Source organism: Chinchilla lanigera, unplaced genomic scaffold, assembly GCF_000276665.1.
Source record: "Chinchilla lanigera isolate Chin_1 unplaced genomic scaffold, ChiLan1.0 scaffold00080, whole genome shotgun sequence".
Taxonomy (NCBI): domain Eukaryota; kingdom Metazoa; phylum Chordata; class Mammalia; order Rodentia; family Chinchillidae; genus Chinchilla; species Chinchilla lanigera.
This window is the reverse complement of record NW_004955481.1, coordinates 4,111,862-4,126,104: the sequence shown is the minus strand read 5'-3', so window position 1 is coordinate 4,126,104 and position 14,243 is coordinate 4,111,862. Positions and strand designations below refer to the sequence as shown.

The window sequence follows — 14,243 nt, the reverse complement described above, 5'->3', positions numbered from 1 at the left end:
GATCTAGCCTGAATCCCTCTTGCTGCACTGAAAGTCCACCATTGAAATAACCAAATTTCAAATTGGGTTTGAGAATCTGACCTTTTTGATGAGTGGTCAAGGTGGGGCTTGCTGAGAAGGGTGCTTCTCTGCAGACGCAGGGGAGGAGGAGTGAGCCCTGTGCTCATCTGGATGTATGTAAAAAAATACCATGAATTAGAAAGCAAGACATTGTGTTATGATTGAGGAGGGGAGAGAAACGAGATAGAGAGGGGGACCACAGCGTGACCCCAGCAGCTTTCCTGCCGCTGAGTTGAGGAGAATGGGTGTTTGGAACGTCCCCTCTGGCTGCACAGCTGCCTGAAATCCTCTCTGCCGCTTGGTGCCACCCCCTCCTCCCCCAGCCAGCTGCAGCTCCCCTTCCGAAATATCCAGCCTATGTAGCTCCACGGTGACAGCTAAAGGAGGGGGCCAGTGTCTCGAGGAGGCTGAGAAAGGACAAGTGGGGGATGCTTCCCAGCCCTGCCTGAGTTGCCAAGGCCTTAGAAGGCAGCCCGGAGTGCTAGGAAAGGGAGTAGAAGGCAGGGGCCAGTGGGTAGGACGAGTGTGCAGAGGAGGATGAGGCCAGTGAGGAACAGGGCGAGACAAAGAACTGGATACAAAGAGACTGGCAATGTGGTGATCAGAAAGGCAGGCTGGATCTTCAGGGGTGCTGCACAGCCCCAAAATCAAAGGCAGTGGGCCTCAGCCCAATGGGAGGAAGAGAGCGTTTCTTAGTTGGGGCGAGGTGGAATCATACAGGGGAGAGGAGATGTAGGAAGCAATCTATGGGCAGAGAAGAAAACAGAGGTCAGTGCAGAAAGGGTTGGAGGACGACTGGAGGGTTTCTGCAGTATTGAAGGATTTGCCCAACCAGAATTATCTCTCTGCTTCCCCTCCACCTGAGCATGGCCAGGCAGCCCTTGCGTATCTCCAAGATGGAAGAAAATCAAACCCAATCAGGCAGGCAGTCAGAGACCTCTGGAAGGGCAGCTGGGGCGCGCAAAGGCTGCGGGGGAGAGATAAAGGTAACAGAGAGAAAGAGACCCGTGGTAGTTGCCAACCAGAGGAAGGAAAACAGAGGCAGGATAAAAATAGACTGGGCCGAGGAGGGAGAACAGCCAGGCCAGAAAAGGAGGGAGAGCCGAGGAAATCGATGCCATCGTGACTCTGACCCAATTCCTCATCTCTCAGCTTCACCAAACTGACAAACGGGAAACAGGTCCAGATTGGTGCAGAGGGAGGAGAGTCAGGGTGGGTGATGGGGAGGTAGCCTTGGTGGGGAAAGAGGAGATAAATAGCGTGGTGAGAACTACTGTAGTTCAGCCCTCATTGGAGTTTGGTACCCCGGGTGCTGCGAGTTTAACCTAAAGAGGGACAACTGTCTACAGAGGCAAAAGGCAGCAACTGGGAAGGGCTGGCTGGGAAAGAGCAGGCTGAGAAGTTACTGGAGGCCTGCTTCTCGCTCCTCAGGAAGGGTAATGAAAGGAAATTTGGTAATTTCAATGGTGGACTTTCAGTGCAGCAAGAGGGATTTAGGCTAGATCTTAGGGAATCCTAAAGCAGATATGTGAGATTAACACACACACACACACACACACACACCACACCACACACAAGCCCTCTTAGGGTATATTCTTTCCTTGGAAATCTTAAACCATAAGAAGTGCATCTGCTTGAGCCTGTAGAACCTCATTTGAAGGCCAAGGCCTCCTCCCAAAATTTCTGGAAGACTACTAGCTGGAGATGGGGCCCAGGATTTTTATCTTGGAGGTAACCTGGGAAATAGTTACCTGAGCAAAGCCTGAGCCAGGGCTAACTCTAGCCCCTCAGAAGAGAGAGTGGCATAAGGTGAGCTGGATCAGCCAGCCCCAGACAGGCAGCAGAGATGAGGGGCAGGATTCAAACATGCAGGACCCAGTGGCATTTACATAACTTTGAATAATGAATAAGCCCAGCTCTGGGGTTCCTAGTCAGCACTGCTCATCTGCATCTTTATTAAGCTTTATAAATGATTCAGCTCCCCACCCCTTCCCCCAGCCCTGCCCAGTCTGGCCCTGAGCATCAGGGTAGTTGATTGTTCATTATTTTAGACTAGATTTGTTTCACCAACATTCAGTGAGGCATGGAGTGGGGACTCAGGAGGACAAGAGAGAGGAACAAACCCAAAAGGTAAGTGGCATGGAGGGGTTGGGCCACGGAGCACAGAAACAGCTGCCAGTGTGGGGGAAGGCAGTCTCGCAGCTGGCCCTGGAGCGAAGGCATTTAGCTAGGGATGCAGGCGTAGTTCTTTAACATGTTCCTGGGGCCAACATCTTAAGGAGAAACTGATTGCTTAGATTCCCTGCCATGTGCTGGGTTCAAATCCTGTTTCCCTTACATCTGCCGCCAAGCCGCCAGCAGGCTCTTCGCTCAACTTCCAGCTCCCCACGCAGCTACTTGAGCAGCCAAATGAGTACAGCCCCCGGGGAAGTTCTCACTTTTTCCTGAGGCAGGAATTTTGCTATTTTCATGTGGGGAAAAAAAAATCTGCTACGGTTGCAAGGCAAGAACAAGCACCAGGCATATTAGGGGAGAAAGGGATAGGAAGAGTCACACAGGGTGTGTGAATTTGGAGGGAAATGGAACGCTGTGTCCAGAGAGCTGAGTGAGTCTGGAAGAGGAGGCTGGAGAAGAAAGATGTGGCCACTCAGCTTGCCGGGGCGGCAGGTTAGCGCTGACTGCTCGGCCAGCTGCTTGCCCAATGGCTGGAGCCCGGGAGAAGTATTTAGCAGCCTGGCGGTGGTGAAGTTGGCAAGGAGCTACCGGTGGAGGGAAGGTAGAGCATCTCTCAACCCTGGCTGCCCATTAAAGCCACCTAGGGAGCTTTAAAAAATATGATGCTTGGGTCCCACCCAAGGCCAATTAAATCAGAATCCCTTGGAGAAAAGGCCCTGAGCATAGGATTTTTAAAAAAATTAATCATTTTTGGATCCTGGTTTTAAAAAAAAACCCATCTATATCATATATATAATAATGTCTCATGTATAATTAAATATATATAATAAAATCAGAAAAATGTAAACTGACTGGATATTTGGTATTAAAGAATTATTGATCATTTTTAAAGTGTGATGAGAGCATTGTGATTATGTTTTTTTTAAAGAGCCATTTTCTTTTCTTTGGAGGATCGATACTGAAGTATTTCCTGATGAAAGGCCATCAGATCTGCAGTCAGCCTCAAAATCAGCCAGCGAAGGGAATGGGGAAGTAGGCGGGGCAAGATTGATAACTGTTGAGGCTGCAGGAAGGGTAAATAGGTTTATTTTATTACTCCTTTTACTTTTTGTACACAAAGCAGATAGCAGCAGCTCTTTGAGTGATTCTGACGGGCAGCAGAGCCTGGTGCTTAGGAGGGGAGGCCACCACTGCCCGGTGTGAAAGGAGAATCAGCTTCCAGGAGGAGAATGTGTTGGGTGGACCCTACATAACAGCGAGGGCCCCGGCCCCAAGCAGCACAGCGGAGCCCACTTGGGGTCAAAAATAACAGGCAGCTAGAAATGCAACTGGGGGCCAGCGGGCTCTGCAAACTTCTTCCCTGTGTGTCTACCCACCCTCCGGGGACTCAAAACCCTCACACTCCGTAAACCACGCCTCGTGGCCGGCTGGACCCAGGAAAGCCAGCTGCCTGCCTGAGACACCCAACGCGAGTGATCAGCCTTGTTCTTTTAGTCCTGACTGGCTTCACAGGAAGCCACAACCCCCACTGCCCTTCCCTACTGCTTCCCAGCGCTGTCATTCCCTCTGACTGGCTCATCTGCCTCTGCCAGGGAACATTAGCCCAGCTGACTTCATCAGAGAGGTGAAGGGAGGTGTGAACACGGCATCCAGGCACCCACAGATTCAGGGAAAAATGCTCTGGTGGCTGGTGCCAGAGCTGTCTGAGCTGTTGAGAGATTCCCTGGGAACTAGATCTCATTTGCATATCACTCCTTAATAAACAAATCCAAATGCACCCCAAATTCTCAAGTCTCTCCCATTCTGGTTGGATCTTCTCAGCCTTGGTCCATTCACAGCCCAACCATTCCCATGATCTCCATGAAAAATAATTTCCTGCCCCACCAAGGTCAGTGCCCCCACCGCACCCCACCCCACCCTACCCCAGAACTCAGCTCGGCCCTGCAGCCAGCCCTGCCCTAGCACCACCAGCTTGGGCCTCTTGCTTTTGAGTCTAGGGCTTAATCAGTCTTCTCTGCTCCATTACCTTTCCCCAGTGGCCTCTAGGGGCTGAGGAGGGGAGAGAGTTGGAGGGGGTCTGCTTAAGAGATTTTTGGAATCTGTCTGCACATCACCCGCTGCCATGAGTTATTTCAGCGCCGATGTTTGTCTCGAGCTGATTATTCTAGCCTGAGAACAGGTGGAGCAGCCTGCGGTGGCTTATTCGTCAGCCAAGGCCATCTGTTCCCAACAAGCTGAGATTTGTAGCTGATTTCTACTAGGGAGCAAGGGTGGGGGTGGGGAGAGGAGATCTCACTCACACCCCAGGGAACTTATGCTCCCAGACCTTCCCCGAGCCTGGAGCCCAGGTGGCCCCTTCTACAGGGAAACCTCATTTTCTCACTGAAACTCCCTGGTCACTGGACTCATCGGCAGTGCTTTTTCCTTAAGGGGCTAAACTTTCTCAGATGGAACCAGATATTAGAAGCACAAATCTATCAGCCACGTGCGAAGTCTGGCCAGTGAGCCACTGACCCGCTTTAGAGATTATAAAAAACCCCAAAGGATATAATCACAACACAGATATCCTAAATGACCTTCTAAATTCCACCATCCGTCCCTTTAGCAACATGAATGTCCTCATCTATACTTGTCACCTGCAGAGCTCCAGGTCGCATGGGAGACCCAGGTTTAGGCACCCTTCTCTCCCTGCCCCTGCCCCTAAATATCCGGTTCAAGTTCCACCCTCCAACCTGTTCCTCTTCCAGATTCCACTCTCAGCCTTGCCAGGAGATGCCTTCTCCTTTAAGAACGGCTTTCCCTGAGCGAGGGATCTAAGCAGTTTCTAAGCTCTGTCACATGCTTTACCCCCCACCCCCACCCCAGGATTCCTATACAGGAAATGCCAGGAAAAAAGCTACTCTTAGAATCACCCTTATATGACAATTTGGGGGAGGCCTTTTTGGTGGTGGTGCACACATTGGTACCGACTTTTAAAATTGCATACAAATTTGATATTAAGAATATAGATACTTTATCTATAATCCCACATTTCAAAATAAAATTTTCTCTCATATATATGTATATATGGAGATTATATATAAAAAATACATATACAAATTTTTTTTTAGACATGATCTCACTATGTTGCCCCAGTCTTCCCTGAACTCCTGAACTCTTCCTGCCGCAGTCTCCTGAATATCGGGGACTACCAATGTGTGCCACCATACCTAGCTCCTTCTAATATTTATTTATTTTTGTGATACTGGGGATCAAACCCAGGGCCTTGCATATGTTAAGCAAGAACTCTACCACTGAGCTATATCCCCAGCAACCTAATATTTATTTACTGATCTGCATTTTCATATGCATTTTTGTCTTGTGTACAAGAAATTTGAAGAACCTGTTAACAAAGCTGTGAGACTGCCTCACTCTCTAGTTGGTTCTCTAGGCATTATTCCGCCAGTTCTGGGAATGGATACTCCTTCTCCAGTAAATCCTGCCTGGTGCTAAATGTGTGATCCACCAGAAAGAACTTCCCACAGAAGAGCTCCAGGACATAAGCAGGCTGTGGGACCTGCACTGCTAGGGCAGAGCATTCTAGGGAGTCACTCAGACGTGTCACTCTCGCTTGCTTCCTATAAGACAGAAGTCTCTTGGGGGGTCAGAAGCTGCCCTCCAGCAAAGATGCCAAATTGTAATTGATGCCAGGCCCCAGGGTTAAGATGAGCCACGAGACCTATTCCATCACATAGGACTTTATACCTGCCTGGTTGTTAGTCATCAACCTGTCTTTTCTTGCTTTCTTTTTTTTGTCTTTTTGAGACAGGGTCTCACTATGCAGTTCAGGCTGGCCTTGAGCTCACTTTGTAGCCTAGGCTAGTCTCAAACTCGCAATGATCCTCCTGCCTCTGCCTCTTGAATGCTGGGATTACAGGCATGCGTCACCAAGCTTGGCTAACCTGTCTTTCAAAGCCTCATGTTTCTGAAGCTACTGGCTGCCTCTCCCTCATAGCAAGATTAAAAAAAAAAAAAATTCTCCATTTTCAAATTCTCTAGTGTCCTTTTTTCCCTAAATCCATTTGCTGCTTTTCCTAATCTAGTCAGATCATAAACGTGGCACAAAACATATAAAAATTTATTAAAATGTGCAAACTCTTTGACTCTTAAGCCACCTCAAATATAATTTGCCTGAGTGGTGTCAAAACTTAATATCCTTTAAAATTTTTTTTGATAAAACTGTCATAGCTGACTTTTGATATTGAAAGCAAATTCTTTCTGCACATATAGGTGTTACACTGGGAGATTTATGTCACTGACTTCAATCACTAAGCACACAGCCTCTTTAGAATCTCCCTTATTTATACGACCCATCACAGGGACCACAGAAAACTCAATTTCTCTGTGAAATTCCTTCTAAACAATTCCAGCATCCTTGTAACTCCAAAACGGCTATTGCTCTGGATATCTCTCCTCCCAGATCAAGTCGTATAGAATGGGCTGGATTATTCTGTTGTACTGTCATGAAATTAGATTGAAGAGAATAGAGCTTAAAATATGCGCTCTGGGCCATGTGGAACTGTTATTCATGTTGTTGGCTCAGTGGGCAGGAAGTGAGAATGTGATCATGTGTACGGGGGATGCTCTGAAAATTGTAAAGAACACACAGATGTAAAGTAGGTATTTTCTTCCCCAAACTGCCAAGAAGTGTCTCCTTCCCACAGCCAGGGCTTGGTGAATACCAAGCACACAGCGATTTGAGATGAGGACCATGACTTTTTGCTTTCCAGCCTCTTCATCCTCTGCTAAGGCCAGAATGGCTTGAGATGCCTGGCTAGCTGCTGGAACCAACCTAAGGACCTTACTTGGAAGGATGACGTCATCTCTCTGAGCCTCAGTTTTCTTTTCTTTCTTTCTTTTTTTTTTTTTTTTGAACCTGGAATCAAACTCAGGACCTCCTGCATGCAGTTATTTATACCCCACCCGCTGCTGCCCCTGTTTTCTAATAGGGAGGACAACACTTCACAGAATGGTGACTAATGTTAAATAGGATTTATAGGCCAAGTGCACAAGTGCTGAGGACATAGTAGGTGCTCAACAAGCAGGAACTGTTCATTGGTTTTATAACCTTCCTCATCAATGCACAGGTCATTACTGACGGGCTGGGGAACCCCCACCCCCCAGCTCCGGCTCAACTCTGGTCAAGGACTGCCAGGAGCCCTTAAAAGGGCAGGGAAACAACATTGCTATGTTGCTAAATGCAGACTGGGCCTTATGTGGCTGTAATTATGAAAGGACAACTCCACGGACTCGGCTCTGTCGCCAATTTAAGACAAAACTAACACTGCAGGGCTGGGTATGTGGTTTAGTGATAGATTCTTGTCTATCACGCAAATGGCCTTGGGCAGGATCCCCAGCACCACTGAAAACAAACACGGGCCACAACAGGAACATTGCCCTTTTAAGGGGCGTGGTTTCCGGGAAGGGTGGGAAGAACTTCCAGACCGGGCGGAACCGGAGGCCACTGCGGCCGCGGGGCTGGGGGCAAAAGAGGTCAGGTTCTGCTCTGACTCCTTAGTTTCACAGTGAATGCCAGAGCACCTGCTGAGAAGGGGTGAGGGAAAGAGAACAGGAAATGAACGGGGTCTCTACAGTGCAAAGGGGCGACTGCACCGAAACCAACCCCAGGCTGACCTCGGACCTCGCGCCAGAGATGTTCCTCCCACACCTTCGGGGTCCTTCTGACTCTACCCCGGTGATAAAGGAGTGGGGCAGGAGATGCTGTTGGCTACAGTGAGGAGCCCTGAATTTAGGAGCCAAAGATTTTTGTTGCCACGAATACGATCTTATTTCATGTATGGGGAAACTGAGGCCAGCGTTGCTAAGCCAGTCTTCCAAGATCGCAGCACTAGTGGCAGAAGCCTTCATCCGAGCAGGCTTAGCCTACTTTTGCTGCTGCACGTGGACACCACTTGGGAGGCGAAAAGGCCGAAGCCCCCAACCCAGCATAATTCGGCACCTCACCACGCATGTCCGGGACTGCCCACCAGGCTGGAGGTTTTAGATAAGTCTGGGTTGTAGGGGAAGATGAAAGGAGTGGGGGTGGCCGACGGTAGCAGGCGAGGACGAGGACGGATGATCAGAGACTGATCTGGAATGTTGCTATATAAAAGGTGATGAAGTGTTCCAGCTTCTCCGAGAACCAGCTCAGAGAAAATGAAAAGGGAACAGAAAGGATTAAGGTTAGATTTAAGGCAGCACTTTCTCACGGGAATGATAATGGGGCCCTTTAATCAGTGACCAAGCAAGGCTATGGACTCATCTCCCTTCCTCCCACCTCTGAGGCCTTTGGGAATCCATCCTCGGGTCCCACACAGCTTGCTTGTAGGACGGGAGTGAACGAGATGACTTTAAAAGTCCCCACCACTCAGAAAGGAGCGTCTCTCCTCCATGGGCCTCCTGGGCTCTTTGCTGAGGATGAGGACAGCAGTTGTTCAGGCTCCGGGACCCTAGGGGGAGAAACAGCAGTCATGGCATCTCTTGCAACACGCTTCCTGCCAAATTGATTCAAATTGGCTTGGATATGAACATATGATTAAAGGAGCAGCGCGATTCATTTATCAGGAGAGATTAAAGAGCGGCATCTGCGCAGCCTAGCTGGGGGACAATTAAGGAGCAAATCGCTAAGTGTCTGTGCCACCGGGCACGGGGGCGGGGGATGGGAGGACAACTGGGATAATCTGCCAAGGGGACACAAGGACAAAAGGAGGGAGCTCCGGGGTCACTGCCTGCTACTGTAATCTCTGGGTACCATGGGGAGTCCTGCAGGGCTTTGGTTCCCACCCTTGCCTCTTATTCAGCAGTGGGAGGAGTCCTGAGGGGTTGAGATTAGAGAGGAGGATCTAGCAGGGTGGCTTTGAGCTTGGCACCAGGACAGATTGGCTTTGTTTCAGAGGAGTCACATTCATCTCAGATGCTTGCGAAGCCATGCGTGTACAGGTGAGGGCAGGAGCCTACAGCGCTCTTCAGGTGCACCCAAACGGAAGGTGGGCTTTGGTGGCCTTTAGTCCCCTGGACTCCTCTGGGAGTTGGTGCTGAGGGAATTGTCTCTTTCCCAGCCTGGAGTCAATAGGCCAAGGGGCTTTGCTGAAACTTGGAAAAGCATTGGTCATTGGAGGTGCTGTCCTTCAGCTTCCCCAGCCAGCCTGTGGCATGCTCTACCTGCATCTCTTTCCCTACGCCAGGATCTTTGCTTAAGCTTTTTTTCTTTTTCTTTCTTTCTTTTTTTTTTTTTTGCTTACGCTTTCTTTCCAAAACACCTGTCCCAGCAATCTCTACCTGTGGGAAATACTATCCTTTGTCCTAGTCCCAGCCCCAAATGCCAGCTCCTTCTGGAATCCTTCCCAGGCCCTCTGCTCCCCTAACGAGAATGCTTCCCTCCATAATATGACTGCTATGCTTTATTCTACATGGATCTGCTCCAGCCCTAGCCCACAAGCCCCAGGAGGACAAGCACTATGATTTATTCCTCTCTGCTCATCTCAAGCTTGTACGTACTAGCAGGTGCAGCGCATATTTTGTGCCTCAGTCCCCCACTAGAATTTACCCACTTTAGGAAGGAAGGGACTTTATCCATGCCCAACACCTAGGATAGTGCCTAGATCACAACAGAAAGTTATGAAATACTCCTCAACTGTTGAGCAAATGAATATATGAATGATACAAGTCTTCTGAGTTGAGCAAAGCCTTTTACTGTAGGCCAGGCTACTGGAGTTGGATGGTGGGCTCTCCAGTGAACCAGAGGCTGGATTTGGTTTGGGTGAAGAGTTGGGAACTTGTCGCCAGATGGCAGGGAATTTGTCACACTAGCTCTTGGGAGAGAGAGAAAATAAAAGCAGGAGTACAAGATGTGAGTGACAGAATTGAACATGAGTCAATAGCTTTTCCTTTCCTTTTTTAAAGTAACTTTATTTTTACTCTTCTATTTTGGGGCAGCAGTGAGGGCAGCGACCTTTGTTAGGGTGGATCCATTTCACACTTGTTTTCGGGGTGAGTTTTCTCCTTTCTTGACCTTTTGGGTGGCTGATATCCCAATAGCCCTGATCTGAGGGCTGTCTGACACCCTGCCCAGAGCATGTGATAAATTCAGGGATTATAACTGGCAGTGTTAGAGAGGGAGGAAGGGGAAGTGAGAGTCATGTTTTTACCCTTTGACATGAGCTGCCTCTTAGCTCTTAAAGGGACAAGACATGGACTGGGCCTGCAGACAGGGACCGAACAGGGCATAGAAGACAGCATTCCCCGCCTATTTAAGTTGCCCTTTGGCCAAGGCCAGGTTGGGAGCCAAAGCGAGTCCTGTCAAGTTTGATAAAATAAAATTCACCTTTGGAATGACTAAAACTGAGCTATGAGGGGCTGGGGATATAGCTGAGTGGCATAAGCGCCTGCCTGGCAAGCACAAGGTTGTGAGTTTGATCCCTGGTACCGCAAAAAAAAATAAATAAATAAAAAAATAAAATTGAGCTATGAGAAGGAATTGAAGAGAGAGAGAGAGAAGACAGATGAGAGAGGAGAGAGAGGAGGAGAGAAGAAAAGAGAGAATAGTTGGTGGGATTTAACAGTCACATAGACAGCAACATTCCCTCTGGGGCTACAGAAGGTAAAGCTTGGATTATAATCCACAGGTGGGGCTGTGTCTTGATCAGTCTCCTTGTCCCATGACCTCCGCTTGCCACAGAGGACGTGCCAAGACTCTAGTGGCACTGGTCAGACACAGGAACAGGCCTCCCCTGCATCCCCATCAGAATCCTGCTTCTTCCCCACAGTGACTGCACAGTGACCTTCCCCGGGCCTGAAGGAAGAGGCAGGAAACGTGGTGTAGCCAGGAGGAAAGGGGCCTTTATTTCCACACATCAGGTAAACAGGGAGAGCACAGCCCAGTGAGTACAAACCAATTGCAGGAGAGAAGGGGGACAGCAGACTGGAGCAGCAGCAGGCCCTGCCTGTGGGCCCCCGAGTCTGATGGAGGTGACAGGATAACCTTTGAAAGGGGAGCTGGGACCTCCAGACAGATTATTGCCATGTCTGGGGGAAGAGGAAAGATGACATAGGCTCAGGACAGGGTGAGGATTCGTGTGTGACACACACCAGCATGGGGCAAAGCTCCCATCTTCGGTTGATCCCACCGCAAGCCTCCCCTCAAGACCTTTGCTTTCAGGTGGAGCTTACAGTAGGCAACGTGGACAGAGGGAGGGACGCAGTGCTTGGCAGGCCCGCCGCGGCATAGGTGGAATGGGTTCACTCTTAAATAGGTCATTGCACTTAACACGGATGAGACGCGAGGGCGGGTGGGGCTGGAAGTGCCAATGGCACCTATGCACGACAGCTTGCTTAGCCCAACCCAGAAGCACCTGACAGCCTCCCCACCAGTCTCCCGGGGTGCCTGGAGCAGTGAAGATGGAGAGGAGATTCCCGAGTCCCCGGGCCTAGCTGCCGCTGCAGCCCCTCTCACTCTCAGGGATGCAGCTGAGATGGAGAGGTTGGGTATTTAAATTAAAAAGTAAATAGACAGCAGGCACTGAGAGGAGAAAGCCCTCACCCCAGATCAGAGGGAAGGACTGGCTGTTCCCTCCCCTGACTCCTCCCTGTGGACCCAGCACCCGTGAGTGGCCCCGCTGGCAAACTGTCCACTGTCCCTGAGCAGGGGGCTGAGATGGAGGTCAACTTGCTGGCTCCATGCAGTGACAGGTCACCCACCACTGCCCACGGGGGCCCAGGGTAGAAGCTTTGAGTGGCATTTTTGAACAGGGAGGAGCAAAAAGTTCTCTTTTCAGAAACTCCTTTTTCCCCCACCTCCATGTGGAGATCTCAGACGCCCACAGCCTAGACAGTCCCTCTGACGGCAGAGGGTCGGGGTGTTTCCTTTGCAGATCAGTCAGGCGGAGGAACTGGTGCCCTGCCACTTCCCGGCAGAGGCAGCCAGGGTGGGAGGGCCGTGAGCCACTCCCCTGGGCTATGCGTTGGTCTCCATCAGCTTGGCTTCTGTGTCGCTGTCACTCAGATAGCTGTGGGAGTATCGCGGTCTGGAGGTGCTGTCCGGAAGGTCGTGCTCATCATCTGACTGGCCAGGGGGAGGGGACTTCCAGTGGCTGGTGGGGCTGCAGGGAGAAAGGAGCAAGGTCATGGATGGATGACACTCTTACGCTGTGGCACCAAAGCCTCTGGTTCTGGAGAGGCCCACAGAGCCATGTCAGCACTCCAAGAAACCAGATGTTGCTAAGTGAAGACTTTCCTTGGCTTACTACAAGTACTCAGTGGAAAGAGCACACTGTTTTGACTTGGAAAGCTTTTAAAAATCCTATGAGAGGGATGCTGGAGAGCAGTGGGCTAGGGACTTGAGCAGGCTTAAGAATCAGCAGCACATTCCTGGGTCTTTCCTCTCAGAAATTCTGACTTAGTAGCTCTTGGGTGGGACCCAGAGGTTCTGCATTTTCAGTTCCCTCCCCAGAAGATGCAGGTGCAGGCTGTCCGTGAACCACACGGATGCAGACTGGAGGTCCGGGAATTACGGGATTGTAACGTGTGCAAGGCAGGACATCTCCCAGGTCAGTTACTCCTAAAATGATTCCTTCTGAGAAGAGCAGAAGGTAGAAACCCTTAACCATGGCATCCTCTGTTTACCCCAAGAAATGGAGACCAGGAAGAGATCTGTTTCAGGGGGCCCAATGGGAAAAATAAAAACCCTACCCCTATAGAGTCTTTATCAGGCCCTTGGCTCTGAAAGCCTCTAGCTATTCCTCTAAAGACAAGAAGCATCACCAGATGGAACAAGATCACCACATCTAACAAGGGAAGATGGGGCCTCATCTCCCGGCTGCACTCACCCTTTTTCTTTCCCAAAGCCTTGGAGCCGCCTCCCTACTCCTCCAGCCTGCACTGTAACACTGTAATTCCAACACCACTGGAGAAAATACAGCTTTCACCCCTACCCGTGCCCTGCACACAGTCAGGCACCTAAAGCTGCTGCCCTGTGCTCTGAGCAGCAGAGAGACACAGATTGGCTTCCAGGTCCTAGAGACATTCTACTTGGGGAAAAAGTAATTCCATGATCCCTATGGCCTACATTTCTGATTTGAGAATTTGAGGAGGGTCCTTCGTTTTAAAGTTCTATTACCAAGCCACAAGAGGAGAAACAGGCTTCTGGAAAGAAGAACCACATTCTTAACTTCTTCTAAGGTGTAGGCGAGAGATCCAGAAGAAAGTATTCGCTCACTGGGTCCTCCTGTGTATGAGACACAGGCCTAGACCTTCTAGAAATGGTGTCTTATTCTTGCAGGCAACCCTATGCATAGAATATGACAGGGAAGCTGGTTCAAAGAGATGAAACATCTTGCCCAAGGTCCTGCAGCCAGCACAAACCCAGACTGGAACCTGAAAGCCTTGGGAGGACTCGACTCTGTCACTAGACTGGGTAACAGAAGAAACAAGACCAAGTCTGAATTTTCCTGCTGCCCTGGGTGAGTGCCCAGGAGCGTGTGCAGACAGGTCTCTCAGTGCCTGTGCCTCTCCACCCTCAGGATGGGAGGAAGAGCTTGAGAGAATACATGTTCAATTATGCAAAATGGCTCAGGACTGGGGCAGTCTGGCTAATAGTTATCTATTTCTCATGAATGAATTAACAATTTTTTAAAGAAACCAGAATAGCACAAAACACACTTAACACAAACTAGACTGAACATAAATGAGCCTTACTTTGATGGGCCCAAGGCACTTAAGGACTCTGAGGTATCTCTGGGACAAAATTATAAAGCGCAATGATAACTGTTCAACACAGGAAAAAAATGGGGATTATTTTAGCTATGAGGTTATCTGAATTCTCTATTAGGGGGAGCTTGGCTTTGTTTTCATTTTCTACACAGAATTTCTGGGCACCCAGTGCTAAAGTTCTGCTGTTAGGCAAAGGAATGCCTGGCTCTGAGGAAGGACAGTGGGAATATTTTGTGGACGGAGGGTGGCAAGGCAGATGCCAG

General features: G+C 49.7%; 1 protein-coding gene across 24 annotated transcripts in view; it reads right to left on the bottom strand.

Annotated features, from left to right (window-relative positions):
- Positions 1-11,090: 11,090 nt before the first annotated feature.
- Positions 11,091-14,243, bottom strand: part of Myo18a (myosin XVIIIA) — a 94,741-nt gene continuing 91,588 nt past the window's right edge. For 17 of the 24 annotated variants that reach the window (XM_013503427.1, XM_013503429.1, XM_013503430.1 and 14 more), the window contains one exon: positions 12,282-12,371. Coding sequence is in view for 6 of the 24 variants with exons in the window: in XM_013503444.1 (XP_013358898.1) it covers positions 12,227-12,371 (145 nt within the window). In the remaining 18 variants the exon portion in view is untranslated. Of the gene's footprint in view, positions 12,372-14,243 lie in introns of all 24 variants that reach the window. The other 7 variants (XM_013503444.1, XM_013503443.1, XM_013503445.1 and 4 more) reach the window with 2 other exon arrangements.